The sequence below is a fragment of the Pseudopipra pipra genome, chromosome Z (assembly GCF_036250125.1).
Source record: "Pseudopipra pipra isolate bDixPip1 chromosome Z, bDixPip1.hap1, whole genome shotgun sequence".
NCBI lineage: Eukaryota > Metazoa > Chordata > Aves > Passeriformes > Pipridae > Pseudopipra > Pseudopipra pipra.
The window spans coordinates 50,758,218-50,775,935 of NC_087581.1; the positions used below are offsets into that span (position 1 = coordinate 50,758,218).

The following is a 17,718-nucleotide window of genomic DNA, read 5'->3' on the forward strand; positions in this document are numbered from 1 at the left end:
TGTGTCACTCATCTTGCCTGAGTGACACTAGTTTTCAGTTTGGGTGCCTACCATCTGCTATGATAATAGATTCCTTCAGTTTGAAATGCCACTGATAATTCTGTGATGCCACAGATCATCAATCAGCACAATTAAAAATTTATATGGCATGTTAATTGTTTCACCTTTATCTTACATCCATTTCACCAGAGGGCTGTCAGAAATGATGCAGATACACAGCACTGTTTCATCAGCGGTTTAATTTCTTTATGTCTATATCTGTCTGTTAAGCAGATGAAGGCATATTCAGTATGTGCACTGTGTTGTACAGCAGCTCTGAAATTTGTCTAATGCTTAAAAAAAGTTTAGCCTTTCTGACAATTTTCAAATAAAATTATTTTCTACTTTTGTTTGATGATCATAATTTTCTAAAATACATGGTCAATATCAATACCTGCTCTGTTCCAAATATGTGAAATTGTTGCTGCTGAGAGATGTTCTCCATGAAGACAGAATTGTAAAGAGGACTGTAGCACAAGAAGTTTTTCAAATTTTTTCCTAAATGATGAAGTTATAGTTTAATTTTATTGTATCTGTTTTGTTTTCCAGAGTGTTTTTAGTTGGGGGAAGAGGGAATCCAAAAATTTTTGGATTTAAATTGTTGCTAATAAAATTGAAATAATTGACATTAATATAAAAAATAGTTTCAGCTGCTTTTGACATATACACTTGAAACATATTGGTTCTGTCTTTGGGATGTAGGTTGGGGGAAGAGATTGTTTCCAAAACAAACAACAAGGTACAGTTACTGGCTTACCTCAGGGAGGTGCTAGTGGCTGTTGCAAATTCCATTAAGATTGTTCTGAACACCAAGTTCAGTATCAGCTTCCTACCACTCCAAAAGAGCTGAAAGTAACATAACAGCAATAAAAAAATCCTGAACATTTGACTAGGATTAGAGAATTCCATGTTTTACATTTATTGCTTTGATTTGCTTTGACCATAGCAAACACTTCAATTTTTTGCTTTCTTCCAGACTGCCAGTGAGGGTTCCACTATATCCTGTGTCGTGGAGCGTACAAGGGGAGCCCTGGACTATGTGTATATAAATTACATTATCTCACAGGTTGATTCTGCTGGCATTAATTACTCTGTTAGCGATTTTTCTAACAGCAGTGGCACTATCACATTCCTTCCTTGGCAGAGATCAGAGGTAAACTCTACCTTCCTATTAACTATTCATACTGTCCTTGGAAACCTGGAAAACACCTTCTAAGGACGGTTGACTGGTTTTCATGCTGAAGGCTTTCCTTCACATGGCTTTTATTAGATTTTGTGAGGTTTTTTTTTTTATCTTTGGCATCTAATGAGTGATAGGATAAATGCCTATAGATCTGTTTGCATCTCACTTCATGTGTTACTGTGCATACATGTATGCTTAAACAGACATAATACATGAGCTACTTTTACATACATGTATATACTAAGTTTATGTATATCTAAACTTACACTTGAAGTGTAGGTAGTCCTGGGCTGAAAAGAATGATCCAGGGACTTTCAGAATTGGAATATGATCAGGTTTTTATCTGAGTTTTGGAGCTCAGTTTTATCATTGTGTCAATAAAATAGACAGCAGTAAAGTTCCCTGCTGCAATCAAGTGTCTTGCAACTGCTGTTTGTGACCTTCTGTCTCTTTAGATTAATCTGTTTCTGTGAATTCAACCCTGACCCACAGCACAGGAATTTCCCATTTATTTGAAGAAGTGATCTGGGATCACAATACTGTAGAAAGTTAGTGTGTGTTTTCTGTTAGTGTTTGTAACATAGGGTGGATTGTTAGTAGAAAATGTTATCTTTAGTTTCACTTTTATCATTCTGCTGAAGTAAGTATGGACTGACTGAAACCCACTGACACCATTTGAAAGGTTCCCAGTGGCTCCACTAGAACTGTGGATTGCATTAAATAATATAACTGATAAGAGCTTGGCAAAAACTTGTGATACTGGAAAATAGTATGCTCATGTCACTGTTTATTCAGCTTTAATTCTCTATTTAAACATATTACTGGATTGCATACAGTCATTTAAAGTAAAATTTCCCAAGCTTTTCCGGTCTGGTAGCATAGATGAGGCCTGCCTTATTCTATATAGTGGCAAAAGAGGGCTGGTATACCCTCTTGCTTCACTGTATTTAATTGTCTACCTACAGAGGAGCTAATGGGCATGGCCCTAAGAAACAGACTGGGAGCAGTCACTTGTCAGGTGAGATATCCTGAGAGACTTTGCATTGATGCCTATAAACTTATTCCCACAGCTCTAAATATGATCATCTACTTGAACGTTTTCTTCTATATATTTGTCAAATCTTATCACAATATATAGAAAGCTGGAATTGTCTGAGACGAATCTATTAGTCTGTGCAGAGCGGGTTATGTTACGTGATCGTATGATCTGTAAGTCAGGTGACATAAAAAGCTTACTTCACTTGCTCTCTAAGTTGGGTTAATCACTGTAATGTCTCTCCTGAAGCACAAAGTCTTAAAGATTTTAAAATCTGTCAGATATTTAATTTTCAATGTACTCAATATATCTGTGATTATGTTAAGGTGGATATATAGTTTCTTGCTTGGTTATGTGTTTGTGTAACTAGAAGCAATTAAGACAATATGTCTTCCATTTATGGAAGCATGGTAAAGATGTTTTTGAATGGGTATTGTAAAATTAAAATATTATCCTATAACCTAGTTTAAATTACATGGAATGCACAGCTGTTGTCTGCAATACTTTCTGAACTCACAGTAGATACAGCTGATTGACTAAGAATTTGATGAGTTAAGCAGGGTCATAAAATTCATAAGTGATGTATGTTGCACAGTTTGATTTCTCCATGATTTGATCCTTCTCTAGGTCCTAAATTTGCATATTATTGATGATGACATTCCAGAGCTAAATGAATATTTCCGTGTGACATTAGTCTCTGCAGTGTCTGGAGATGGAAAACTAGGTTCGACTCCTACCAGTGGAGCAAGTATAGATCCAGAAAAGGAAACTACTGACATCAGCATTAAAGCCAGTGACCACCCATATGGTAACAATGTCGAAGATGATACAGTCTTATTGCAGATTTATGTATAGTTCTAGCTCAAGAGGTAAAAATTTGCCTAGCCTAGCTAGTGGAGGAAGCAGTGCCAAGTGTTCTGCTTTGTCTAATTTGAGATTAATTCATAGTTTTTATACAAGACTGAAAGCCGAGTTACTTATTCTTGAGCATATTACAAAAAAGACATCAAAACTGCCCAGACCAAATGGTGATGATCCAAATAAAGATTGTATATAGTTGATCTTAGGCAAGTTTTTTCTGAAATGAGAATTCCTAATGGAGAGAGACATTTCAGGGTGCTTAATATACCAATAACTACCCAATACTATGACATATTTGGTCTCTTTTGGGAAGAGCTGAGTTAATTATTGTGATGTGGTTTTTTAAGACTGATATGGATATCAGTGAGAGAGGGAATGGTACATAGCACATCCCTGGAAATAGCGTCCGAAGGGCATATCAATAATTATTTTTAAATTTCATAAACATCAAATATAGACATTATATACATTTTTGTTTTAACTTATTACCATAATTTAAATTTGGTAGGAGAAGCCATGTAAATTGTACTTTTTGTCTGCCAGGTCTATTACAGTTCTCAGTGGGGCCGCCTCCTCAGACAGGTGATGAAATGATTCTGCCAGCCTCTGCTGTGCCCCATGTTACTGTTAAAGAAGAAGCCGGATGCATCAGACTCTTGGTAGTTCGTGCACAAGGGCTTCTTGGAACAGTTCTCATGGAATACAAGACAGTGCCGCTTACAGCTTCCAGTCCTAGAGATTATCAGGTATGGCCATTGCACATGTGTGTAATTATTTAGGAATTTAATTACAGCTATTTGTCCTGGAGGTAGCATTCATTTTAAGTATTGTAACTCAGCTATGATTCTTTTAACAGAAACACTTTATTTTATATGGTGTTGTGATAAATGAATGTGTTGTACTCACTTTAAAAATATGAGTCACTATATGCCTTTGGCCTCCTTTCTGTACAGCATGTTGTATTTCCTAGGAAAAGCCTCTGGGTTTGATTTTGATTTCCCTATGAGAATTGCCAATGCAGCAAGAATGGATACTTCCTATTGTTGCTAAGGATATCAAACTTTATATGAGCATGCAGGTGCATGTACAGGTGAAGATTCTATTTGTACATATTCAACAAAATAACCTGTATGTGTCTGTGTTTGCTTGTCTGACTGCTGTTCATGCAGAAAAATGTAGATGAATGCAGATGTTCATAATACGGTGAATTTAGATGACTTTTTCTTATAAAAAAGATTCAGTAGGTATTTTCAAAGCTGAAGTGAAGAAAAGTAGACTTTTGATAAAGACAAAAAGAATAAAGGTTGTATTTCTTTTTTCATTTGGGTAAAAACATTTAACTTGAACAAAAATGTGAAGAGCTTTCATGTTGCAGGCTGTTTTGGGCACACTGGAATTTCAGCCAGGAGAAAGATACAAGTACATTACTGTTAACATCACTGATAATTCTATTCCTGAACTAGAAAAAACTTTTAAAGTGGAGCTATTGAACCCAGAGGGAGGAGGTAAGGCACATATGTCAATCCATTGGTTGTATTTACCTCATCTCTACTCATTCATAAAAATCTAACTTTGTGTACTATTTCCATGTTATTTCTAAAGACAAACACCTCCACATCTCCCAGAAAGCTGTAATTTTTTTTTAGGAAAGACCTGTTCTTCAGGTATTTTGTTAGTCGTTGCTGTAAACCACCAGATCTCAAACAGTGTATTATTACCGTGCATTAGATCATTCAAAGCCAATTGACTGCTTTTTGAATTACATAATTTCATGGTTGGTACTGAGAATTAAAATAATGTAAAAATATTTTAATTTTTTTTAATTTATCGATGTTTAAGGCTAAAAGCTTTTTACCTACCACTTGAGTGAAATTGGAGGAATTGCAATAAACTGGCTCATAACTGGTTTAACTGGATTATAGCATTAGAAAATTGTGGGGTTTCTGATGCCTGGGGAGTTTAACTGAGTTAGAGTGGTAGTTGGTAGCTCTGTGGAAGAACAAGAGAAACATTAAGTGTAAATCCTATGGTGAGATGTTTGTCTCAAAAGGGTTGGCAAGAATCAGAGGTTCTGCCACATAAAATCATTTATGCCTTACAGAATTTATTTCCATTGCAAAAGATTTTTAAGGGAGATTACAAAGCTGATTGGAGGAAAAGAAGTGATTTGAAATACTGACAGCCATAAAGTGACTTTTTAACTGATATTATTTTTCTAACCAATTTGAATTGTAAGTGTGATGCCTTCTGGAAAGTTAGATCATACTAACTTGAATGTGGCGCCATGTGGCACTATTGTGCTGTGTAGGGATTCTTTTGATAAAAAACTTCAGCTCTTTCATGCTTGTGAGATATTTTGGTCAAGTAGTTGTTTTGTTAAATGAACTTTTTCTCTTTGAATTTTTTTTTTTGTTCAGAAAACTTACAGCTAACTTTTGTAATCTACTAGGCAGATACCCTCTGGACACAAACTCACTTTTTGGTCTTGCCAACACCATTGCAACCACAAAACTTAGGGTAAAGGCTTCATTAGTTAAGCTGCTGGTTTTTTTCAATTTCCTGACGTATTTTTGATTTGTGAGAAAATATTAGAATAAGAGAGTTGGACAGGCTTTAGCCACTGCTCCCCCTGCCCCACTTTCCCCTCCCCCCCCTTTCTGATTTCTCCATTACAGACCTTATTTAGGAGTGAGAAAAAAGGGACACAGAAGGAAATATAAAAAAAAATATATAGAGAAAAGAGAGTTGTATGTGTTTTCTTTCCTTCTGACCTCCCACTGCTGTTTCCAATCTCATAAATTAAATAAGAGGTAGCATATTCAATACTTTTTCTGACTTTTATCCAAAATTCTGTATACTTTCTTGTCCAGAAATAATACTTGCCTAGAATACTTCCCTCTCTTTTTGTGTTGTCCAGAAATGTTTAATTACTTTAAATTACTTTCTGCTTTCTCTTTATTTATAAATATATATATGTGTATATATCTGTGTGTCTGTCACCTTAAAGTTGCTGAGCTCTTTAGAAATGATGGAAGTGGTAGTGGTGATGGGAACATGGATTTCTTCCTTTCAACTGTCCCTCAACATGGTAAGCATTTTCAATTCATCCTATTTTTTATTTATAATTGTAATATCCATCATAAATTACAATGCTGTTACAACTTGTCATAGTGTTTCTTTATGTGCAGTTAGAGCTAATTAGTTTAGGTTTATCGTAAAGTTTTGTCAAAAACATTCTTTTCGATTTTAATTTAGGTGTAATTTCAGTAGCAGTCAGTGTTTATTGTAAAGCAGAGAACAACAGGTTCTGTATCATCAAAAATGCATTGTTGTAGAACACAGTATAATAATTCCCAAAGTTCAGTTTGCAAAATTAAAGTAGAAAATTGTCAAATTTTCTGGGAGCAAAAAGCAAAGGCACTTTTTAAATTAAACGTAATTTTAAAATTACCTGATTGAATTCCTTGATGCATTCTCTATATTACTTTGATCCCTGCCTGGCAAAAATACTCTGACAGAAAAGTAAGTTGTGTTAGATATTTTAAAGAAATAGTTAAATTGTTTTCCATTTTTCCTCTTTAATTTCTTCAAGTTTCTATTTATGTCATGACATACAGAAAACAAAGATAATTTAAGATTGAAAAAAAAAAAAACTAGATGAAGAAATAACATAAAATCTCTGGGAACACCCTCTACCTATAGGACTTCAAATTAAATCCTACAGAGCTGAAAATGTTATATAAGTACCCATTATGTAAATTGAGTAATTTATTCCCCTGTGACAGCCTGATTTTAAATTGTAAATACGAAGTATTTTAGTTTGAATTTGACGATAAACCTGTGGTTTAGCCATTTTTTAGCACTTCCTGTTTGTTTGGTTGTGCCAAGGCTTTTATTTCTCTCTGAGCAGCAAGTTATCTCAGCCAAGACAATATTTGTAGTAGTAGGATTTATCTGACTTGTTTGGGGTTTTTTTTCTTTGTTTTTCATTCCAGATTATGTTAGGATGAGACCTGCATTCATCTCATCTTTCTGCTTACACTGTGGTTTACTGTATAGCTCCCCACCATCCTAAATTCTCCTCCATTTTTGTTTATTCAACCTGTAATTTTATTTCTATCCTTCTCTTAAAATAATAATTTTTTTGTTGCATAGTTCCAGGACTGCATTACTGGAAGTCAGTTCCTTTTCCATATGGAGATTTATCATGCCTTTATTTCTTTAGCTGTTTTCTTTCATGTAAGAAACTATGCTAGGAAAAACTAACTCTTTTGGGAAATTGCACTTAACAGCTAGCTTGGGAATTGCATCCTACATCCTTGTGACCATTGAGGCTTCTGATGATGCTCATGGTGTATTTGAGTTCAGTGCTGAGTCACTCTGGGTGAATGGAACTGAGCCCGAAGATGGAGAAAGCAATGTCGTGCTGCAGGTTAGAAAGCTTTCAGTCTCATATTGTGGTACAGTACTCTTCTATCTGTTGTTACTGATGTTCTGTAATATTTTTGTCATAAGTCTATGAGGTTTGTAACAACTTTGTTATGCACATCTGTTTTTCCAGTTCATGCAGAGTTTGCTAAGACGTATCGTTCAGCTTAAAGCTAAAATAGTAATAATATCTACAGATTTAAAATGCTTTTCCTTGTTTACAATTGAATTACTACTATCTTAAAATAACACTGTTGATGATAAAAAAAATGTAGCAAAGCTGAGATAATAAAAACTTCAGGTTTTTAAAACAGATTTATCTTCAACTCATCTTGTTATTGTCTTTGCTTATTGTATTTTGCACTTTTGTATTTTTCTTTCTCAAAGTATGAAAATATGCAGATCTTTATATTCTTCTCTTAGGTTGTGAGAACTCATGGGGCCTTATCGGAGGTGGTGTTGCATTGGATCATAGTCTGTGATCTTACTGGAGACCTGATCTCTACAGATGGGAATGTAACATTTGATGTTGGCCAAGTGAGAACAAATATTACAGTACACATTTCTCCTGATGAAGTTCCTGAACTGGATAAGGTGTTTTCAGTTTTGATCATCAATGTCTCCAGTGGTCGTCTTGGAAATCACACTAATGCAACATTAACTATTTTAGCTAATGATGATCCATATGGAGTCTTCATCTTTTCTGAGCAAAACAGACCAATAAAAGTTGAGGAAGAAACAAAAAATATCTCTCTGACAATAATAAGGCGTGGAGGCCTCCTCGGTACAGTGATGGTGATGTACAGAACTATTGACAATGATGAAAAGTCACTTTTTCTTCCTCCTGGTGTTGTCAGAGCAATAGAAGGAAAAGACTATATACCCATTAGAGGTTATGTGGTCTTCGCAACCAATGAAAGTGAGGCCACAATATCCTTGTCTATTTTGGATGATGATGATCCTGAGAGGTCAGAATCTGTTTTTGTGGAGTTAAGCAGTATTGTTTTGGTCAAGAAAGTGCAGGATCGGACAAGTAAGTGTCTTACATAAAACCTGCAATTTATATTTAAAGGTTAGTTTTTAATATTTAACAGGATAAATGTTAAATGTAGCAAGTTAGATGAGGAACTATTTACCTCTGCCAAACTCTGTATGGTTAAGATATTTGAGAGTTACCTGACTTGTGCCCTGTTAGCATTTATTTCCTTTGGCACAGTATTTTATTACAATTGGATGAGCATTTCTTTGTCCCTTTTGCATTGTCTTATCCAAGGTCTTTAAAGCCAAGTGTGTTACAGTACTTTTTTGTGCTGCTCATCTAGTGTTGTTTCTGTAAAGTTCAATTAGGAAGTAACTAAGCTAGTGTTGCTTATTGAAACACAAAAAATTCTTATAAAAAAAAGTGGTGTAGAATTACAGACGTGCTGCTTTTTTGGTATAGACAACTTTTATTTCATCTCCCATTCAGATAAATTCAGGTAAATTACAGCCTGATTCATGCTTCAAAGCTTCTTGGCATATTTAATTGCTCCCCTTGCCCCCAGATTAATCTTAATGTTAAGAGAAATTTCAAATATAATTCCACTTGGAGTTGCAATCTTATTTACACTTCATCATAGCAAGAGTAAAAATGGAATTCTTCTGAACTGTATTGAGCTTACTATTGGCCTTATAGACAAATAAATAAAAAAATAAATTCATAGTACCTCATCTTTTTTAAAAAAATTATGGTTTATATGCTCCAGAGCATGTAGAATAATGTTATAAAAAATGGTATCTTTCTGCCAGAATGTAATTCAAACACCAAAAATATGTTGATGTAGTTATACTTTATCCGATTCTAGAAAAGAAAATTTTGGTGAAAACTGGTGACAGCTAACCACTAAACTCACATGTGTGTCTGTGGACTCTATAGCCATGGATAACAAGGATAGCAGGCACCCCCTCACTAGGTTTTCTTTATATTTCAGTTATAAATTCTCCTCGACTTGGATCAGTGGGTGAGACAATAGCTCATGTAATTATCAATGCCAATGATGATGCTTTTGGAACACTTCAGCTTTCAGCTCCAACTGTGCGAGTTGCTGAAAATTATGTTGGACCAATCATTAACGTGACCAGAACTGGGGGAATATTTTCAGATGTTTCTGTGAAATTTAAAGCTATGCCAATAACTGCAACAGCTGGTAAGAAAGCAGAATATCAGAAGTATGCAATCTGTGTTAAAGTTGAAAGAACAGTCAAAGCAAACAACTGTGTATTGAATGCTGTTATTATATAACTAATATGAAAAATTAAGTAGTATGACATCGACTGACTCTGATTAGCAAATATGAGTCCAAACCCTATAAGAATGTTCATGCTTTGGCTTTTAGAAAACTCTGAGACATCATCACTGGAGAATCTAAAAGACAAATGAGGGAAGGCGTGTTTGTTTACCTAGTAGCCCACCACCACTTAAAAAAAAAAATACTGTAGTAGTATAGCTACTATTTAGCCCTGTGTACATATTTAAACCCACTATGCATTGTTTAGGTGAGCTTACTGGGGAGAAAGCGAGAGCTAGGGATGCAGATGTAAAACAAATGGGAATGCAGATAAACAAACGGAAGGTAGACTTCTCCAGTTGGTCCCAGCTGTAGAAAAGGTACATAAAGAAAGGAGAAAACTTAGGAAGACTGCAGGGTTAAAATTACTTAGACAGTTATAAATCAAATGCACTGTATTTTAGTTATGTCCAAAACTGAATAGGCAGGTGATACATGCTCTGAGAACTGGCATTTTTGTTTTTATGTGACAGATGATTATAAATTGTGTAGCTAGATTTATGTCAAAGAATGCTTTCTATTAGTTTCTGAAGTGGAGCTGTGATCTTGTGTATCGCAGTTGTTCATCTAGACAGTCTTAGAGACAAATTTACCTAAAGTGACGTCAACAGGCAAAATGTGCCCTTTACTGAAATCTACTTTGGCAAAGATGCTTGTGTTCACTTTTATCTCTTGGAAAGCCAGAGAGCAATTATAAATCAAAGACAGAAACATCTTGGTAGTGTGACATTGTTAACAAGAGACAATAATGGACCTTTTGTAACTACCTCTTGGTCTAACAGTGCAAACTCTGTTTTGGTCAAACCAAGTTTTATTTTCATCTATCCAGGTATCTAAAAGGCAATGGGAAATTAAAAAAAAAAAAAAAAAAAAAAAAAAAAAAAAAGACTTGTGTTGTCTGGGTCTAAAGATAAAGAGAAAAATCATAAAAACACAGAGAAATGCATGTATAAGGAAAAAGAGAAAATGGGTATTCCTGATGATGTTCGCTACACTGAACCATAATGCATTGATATTATGTGGTTTTTAATGTTTTGGGTTTTTTCATCTACAAATCTAGGCGAGGACTACAGTGTAGCCTCATCAGATGTTGTCTTACTAGAAGGGGAAACAAGTAAAGCTGTGCCAATTTATATAATTAATGATATCTATCCTGAAGTTGAGGAATCATTTTATGTTCAGCTGCTGAACCAAACAACAGGAGGAGCCTTGCTTGGATCTTTGATGAGGGCAGTCATAACTATTGAGGCTTCTGATGACCCATTTGGATCCTTTGGTAAATGAGTGCATATTTTCTTTCTTCTGTTAACATTTTTACTGTGGGTTTGTGGTTGAGGTGTTAATGGATAACTGAATAAAAACATTTGGAAGGGGAAGTCTGGATGAAGACAGTAAAGGAAAAGATAGGATAAACTAAATTAAAACATGTAATTAAGAAGTAATGATGCTTTAGTATGACAAAAAAAGTATTATTTTGTCAGCTGATATGGCAAGATTTTGGAATCTTCTAATGGAGATAAAGGGATTTTAGTGTACTTTTCTTATTTTTTATTTATTCAAAGTGTTACATTTCTGTGATATGTTTAAGCCAAAATCTGCATTCTAATACCTGCTGCTTAAATACTTTGATATCTTTGTTTTACTAAATAATCAGCTAAAACAAATTTCAAAAATGCTGGGAAAAAACTGAAATTGAAAAATATGAAGAGAAATTAAATTACATTCTCTTATTTTCTGTCAAGTACTTTGGTTTTACTTCTACCTGTTGTTAATAAAAAGAACTGCTTATACTTTCCAAAATAAGTTTCATTACACAGGTTTTGAGAAGAGTTTTGGTGATGTCAAAAATTTAATCATTACTGTAGAAATCTCTCTTTTTTGTTTGTTGTTTGGTGTACAGTATATTTTTCTCTGCCTTTTCCTTTGGCTCAGTCTTTTCTCCCTTCTGTACTCTACTTAGTTCTTGTTCTAGTAGAAGGAAAAATAAATAATTCCAGGTGGAAAATTAATTAACTTAATTCCTGAAAACTAAAAGTTTAATACAAGGAAGACTTTGAGTACATAAGGAGTAGCATTGCCAGCAGGTTGAGGGAGGTGATCCTGCGCTTCTACTCAGCCCTACTGAGATCGCATCTGGAGTGCTGTGATCACATCTGGGCTCCTCAATACAAGTGAGACATGGAGCTCCTAGAGCAATACAGCAGAGGGCTATAGAAATGATTAAGAGACTGGAACATCTCTTACGAGGAAAGGCTGAGATTTGAATTGAGAGGGAACTTGTCAATGTCTATAAGTATCTGAAGGGAGGGTGTCAAGACGATGGAGCCAGCCTTTTCTTGATGGAACCAGGCTCTTCCCAGTGGTGCCAAGCAACAGGACAAGAGGCAATGGACAGAAGCTAATGCACAGGAAGTTCCACCTGAACATGAGGAAGAATTTCTTTACTGTGCAGTAACCACACACTGGAACAGGTTGCCCAGAGATGTTGTGGAGTTTCCCACACTGGGGACATCCAAGAACTGTCTGGATGCAATACTGTGCCATGTGCTCTAGGAGGACCCTGCTTGAGCAGGGATGATGGACCAGATGACCCACTGTGGTCCTTTACAATCTGACCCAGTCTGTGATTGTGTGATTCTGTGATTCTGTGACATCTACTTAATATATTCCATGTTAAATTGTTTTGATATATTTCCTCAGTAAGTGACATGAAAGCTTGTAAGGAGTGTCCTTGCTGGGAATAACTACAAAATTATATTCTAAGACCTTAGAACATTTCCTGGTTAGACTCAAACAATTATTGTGTTGGAACAGACTTTTTGGATGAAGGCTTAGTTTTCATGATCATTTTCTCTGCAGATGAAAATATGAATATTGAAAGTTTGCTTTTAAATTTAAACCTGATTAAAAGTGATTTACCTGTGCAAGTAAATGCAATCAAGTGAAATAAAACCAAGTACTTAAGGAACTGATATATTTACTTTCAATTTCATTGTTAATGCACTCACATCTCTCTGTGGCATACTTCAGTTTTTCAGAATACCAAATTCACTGTGGAGGAGCCTGAATTTGGATCAGTAACCCTAAATCTGCCAGTAATCCGCAATGCTGGGACACTGGGTAATGTTACTGTTCATTGGGCTGCTACCATTAATGGGCATCCTGCTGGTGAGGACTTGCAGTTTGCCAAGGGTAATATTACTTTTACCCCTGGGGAAGCCATTCAGATGTTGCTGTTGGAAATCTTGGCTGATGATGTTCCAGAATTAGAGGAAGTAAGTAAAGTGTTCTGTCTTTCTTGAATAGTATTAGAGCTTTAACTTGTTTAAGAAATGTGTACAAATCAAAACAAGGAATATTCTTGCAAGAAGCTCAGATTTTACTTTGCTTGTGATTATTTTTAGAAATAGCAAAAACTGCTCAGCTGCATTATTTGTTTTTCTTTTTTTTCTTTTTGAGATTGTCCATGTAGAATTAACTCAGGCCTCCAATGGTGGTGCTATCGGGTTAGATAGCATGGCACATATTGTGATTCCTGCCAATGATAATCCTTACGGCACAGTTTTCTTTCATCAATCCTCATATCGAATTCAGGAGCCACTAGAAAGAAATTTGCTTGCAAATATAACAGTCAGGAGAAGGTTTGTATAATGGTTACTGGTTTTTTATCTCTTATTTTTTCTTATTTTTCCCAGTTTTTATTTTTTGGTATAATTTCAAATGTCATGCTCTTGTATAAGTGTTTGCAGCAATTTCTTGATCTGCCAGCTCAATTAATTTTTATGTCACACACATTGATTTTGAACTAGATGTCTGCTTATTGGAAATCTGCATAAAGTATTTAAACATAATACACATTTGTAGTGTAACCAGTGTACACAGTATACTTGAAGTTTCATTTTGCCTGCTTAATTATCAAACCATTTAAAGCTGCAAAGCAGCCTGTTCCTGTGATGTCAATTGGAGGACAAAGGGCATCAACCTTTGTGTGGTGGAACACAAGAAAAGGGGAACAGGTTTATTGCATGTGATATGTCCCGAGGACACCTAGGAGGAATGATGACAATGGGACAGCACAGGCTTTTTCTTCTTTGCCAATCCTAAGAAGACTAAGTTAATTCCTCAAAACAAATGTTTGCAAACATACACTTTTAATCGACTGCTACTCAAGCTATAAATAATCAAACTTACTCTCCAAAAAAAATGTTATTTACTAGTTATTCTGCTACTAGCTTCAAGGGAATCCACTTTAATTTAACTTTTGAGCAATTCAGAAAGGGTCCATTGGTTTCGTTCACTTTTATTCTTAACCGAGCAATATACAGAACATTAGACATGCTTCACCAACTAATATAACATTTTTATTTTAATGTCTTTTAGTGGGGGAAGGTTTGGTCAGCTGCAGATATTTTACAGCACTTCCGAGACTGACGTCTTAACTCTTGCCATTGAGCAAGGTGAGGATATCCTGGCCTATTATGAGTCTCCTGTACAAGGAATTCCTGACCAGCCATCCAAGACCAGAGCGAACGTGTCGGCAGCAAGTGACCCACTGTATGCCTGTGCAACTCAGTGCCTAAAAGAACAAGCATGTTCAGCCTTTACATTTTCCAGTGCCTCTGAGATTCCTCTCTGCCTTTGGCTGACAGCAGAGATCAGCTCATTAACTAACACGTCAGGATTATGGACCTACAGGAAAAACATCAGCAGTGCATCCACTCTGTTTAGCACACAGGCCATTGCTGGCAGTGATTATGAATCTGTCATAAGACAATGGGCCATCATGCAGGAAGGGGAAGAGTTTGCAAACCTCACAGTTACCATACTCCCTGACAGCCTGCCAGAGCTGGATGAAAAATTCACTATATCTCTTTTGGAAGTTCAACTAATGAACATCTCAACCAGCTTAAAAAATCAGCCAACTGTAGGACAGCCAAATACTTCCACTGTTATCATAATGATGAACGGGGATGCCTTTGGAGTGTTTAAGATCTACAGTGTAAGCCCCAATGCAACAGAGAAAGGTCTGTATATTGAAGTAGAAGAACGCCCTCAGACCGAGGTGCAGCTAATGATACACCGGACAGAAGGCAGCCTGGGACAGGTGACAGTGGAATGGCGTGTTGTTGGTGGAACTGCTACCCCAGACTTGGATTTTGTGGGTGTTGGTGAGATTCTGGTGTTTGCTGAAGGTGAGGCAAGGTTTTGCACTAGTTTCTGTTGTATCAAACCAAAGAAAAACAGAAAGAACCTAACAAACACACACACAAACTAAAAGGGAAAGAAGATGAAAAGTATAAATATTTAAATATTTTAAAAGAAATATTGCAGTGTGTATTATAGACATTACATTTTTACTAAATAAATAAGGAATAATATTGCTGGAAGTAGTTGCTATATCAAGGATAATGAAAATGAGAATTGGACCTTACTGGTCTTTTGGCAATCTTCAGTCAGCACAGTATTAATTTTTAATGATACATCTTTTTTTATTCCAATATTATGTTGATTTTGTAACATAATGTAACAGCATATTTAAAAAAACTGCAAAGAGGATGAACAATTCTGTGGCAGGCATTACTTAAGCACCACGCAACATGACCAATGTATTTTAAATTTTTAAAGTCTGAGATGATTGAACAGTTGTTTAGAAAACAATTGACAGGAGTATAGTAAAGATTCTAGTGTGCATTTAGCTTGCTAAATCATCTGAACTCAAATGAGGGGTTGCCAAGAGTGATTCTGAAGCTGACATGTAATTACATTAGTGTTTATAAGTTCAGTAAATCTATTTTCAAAATACTTTGAAAGACAATATAGCAAAAAATATACGTATCTTATACACTGATAGAGTCATGAGAATGGATTATGTAGACACACTGAGTAATAGGATTGTGTTTCAAATTATAATGGATTATATGTATGATATGTAATCATATCATATTATACATATGTATAATCATACATATGTATGATTATGCATAAATATGTAATTGATTGTGTTTCCTGTTTACATTACCATTCTTTGATATTCCACAAGACAGATAATTAACACAATGACAGCCCACTTTAGTGCATTCTCTGGTCCAGTAAATGTATTCAAATTGAATGTACATACATGTGGATAATGTTCATCAGAGAATTTATGCACTTGGTAGGTTTTTTTTGCAAGCATTATATTCCCCTTTTCTAATTTAAATATGAAATCCAGAGAACTTCTAAAGCAAATAAAGAATTCTATACATTCATAAATTATGCCTACATTGTTAATTTCTACATAGTATATTTAATAATTTGTTAGTTGCATTGCCTAATATACCTTTTCATCAGTAATCAAATAAATCTTCATAATGACATTCAGTAACTTCTAGACAGGTAAATAAATATTTTCCGTATCCTTTCTTATACTATTTGAATATTTACCAGTAGAGGTAAATCTTTTTAAAAGATGATTTTCATGTGAACACATAAGTATGCATGTGTTCTTCTCCTTGTAGGTGAAACAAAAAAGATGGTCACACTGACCATTTTAGATGATCCAGAGCCAGAGGATAATGAAAGCATCATAATCAGCCTGGTCCATACTGAAGGAGGAAGTAGGATTCTTCCCAGTTTCGACACTGTCACGCTGATTATCCTGGCAAGTGACAACGTGGCAGGAATCATTAGCTTCCAGACATCTGGAAGGTCTGTTATTGGTTGTGAAGGTGGGTCCTGTGTGTTGACCACACTCTGTTTTAGCATGAACTTCCATCTCTGTGTTTTCTGTTGATAATGACTCAGGGATTGTATCACTGTTCAGAGCATGCCAGCAAGCAGAGAATAACCACATATTTGGCATACATTTCTTTGGATTTTTAGCTCTTGCAAGCACTACACTTACATGAAATCTATGAAAAGGATGAATACACCATTTCCAAAACCATTTTATATATCATCATCTGTTCTTTCCTGTTTTTCTGAAGATTAGGCCTTGCTTCTATTGGTATAGCATTTCTAAGCTCCTTTTAGCATTTCTTGTCTTATTCATTTATACTGTATTCCAGAAATTTCTGTCCTACATACCACTTAGTAGTCTGAAGCAAATATCATCTATCACTGGTTTAATATTAAATCATCTAGAAAATATTCCCACAGAAAGATTAGGATCAAATATTCTATCTTTCTGACTCAATAACCCACTGTTTTAAAATTTCTCTTTATGCTTTTTTATGGTATCTCATGTAGCAATGTGGCAATCTTGATGTCATGGCTTTTGAGAAAGAACAATATTAATTGGATATCTAGTGTCTACTAGTACTTTGAGAGAGCATATTGCATGTTTGACCTAAGGCTTTGTACAGTTCTACGTAGGGTAGTAGTAGTACTCAAAGTGATTGCTTTTGCCAGCCTTTGCTGGAATCTCAGTGTATTGAAGTCTCACATTTTTCTGACATGTAAACTGATGGGCAGGGAAACTATAGAAAACAGAAATTTGCTGTCCAGGAATGTGTGCATTGTATTTTCTGTTGGAAGAAAAATTCTGTCTCAAGAGAACATGGTCTGTTTTTTTTCCTGAAATGAAAAGATGTGTCTTAGTTTAAGACTAATGCTGGGGTGGAGACTCCAGTGAATGGCCACCCTTTCACCAATACAGAGAGACAAAATGTGAAGAGATATAAACGAAAAATAACAATTTATTGACCAGAACTATAGCAACAAACAGAACAGTTCAAACCAACAACAGAGATCACCTCTGGTCTGCCCACTGCCTGTCCGACTGAAAACATGGTTGAAGATGGACAGAGTTCTGGTTCCTTCCAGGCAGCATCTTTCCCCCAGCCCCTACCAAAAATGTTGGAAAA

The 17,718-nt window shown here is 35.4% G+C and overlaps 1 protein-coding gene across 11 annotated transcripts in view; it reads left to right on the forward strand.

Moving 5' to 3' along the window:
• The window catches only part of ADGRV1 (adhesion G protein-coupled receptor V1), a 274,930-nt gene that overhangs the window by 57,042 nt on the left and 200,170 nt on the right, over positions 1-17,718 (forward strand). For all 11 annotated transcript variants that reach the window (XM_064642967.1, XM_064642974.1, XM_064642968.1 and 8 more), the window contains 13 exons: positions 1,016-1,192; positions 2,886-3,066; positions 3,663-3,865; positions 4,495-4,624; positions 6,127-6,207; positions 7,412-7,551; positions 7,971-8,580; positions 9,518-9,733; positions 10,935-11,150; positions 12,905-13,149; positions 13,334-13,515; positions 14,255-15,066; positions 16,372-16,581. In XM_064642967.1, the coding sequence (XP_064499037.1) occupies positions 1,016-1,192; positions 2,886-3,066; positions 3,663-3,865; positions 4,495-4,624; positions 6,127-6,207; positions 7,412-7,551; positions 7,971-8,580; positions 9,518-9,733; positions 10,935-11,150; positions 12,905-13,149; positions 13,334-13,515; positions 14,255-15,066; positions 16,372-16,581 (3,403 nt within the window). The remainder of the gene's footprint in view (positions 1-1,015; positions 1,193-2,885; positions 3,067-3,662; positions 3,866-4,494; positions 4,625-6,126; positions 6,208-7,411; positions 7,552-7,970; positions 8,581-9,517; positions 9,734-10,934; positions 11,151-12,904; positions 13,150-13,333; positions 13,516-14,254; positions 15,067-16,371; positions 16,582-17,718) is intronic.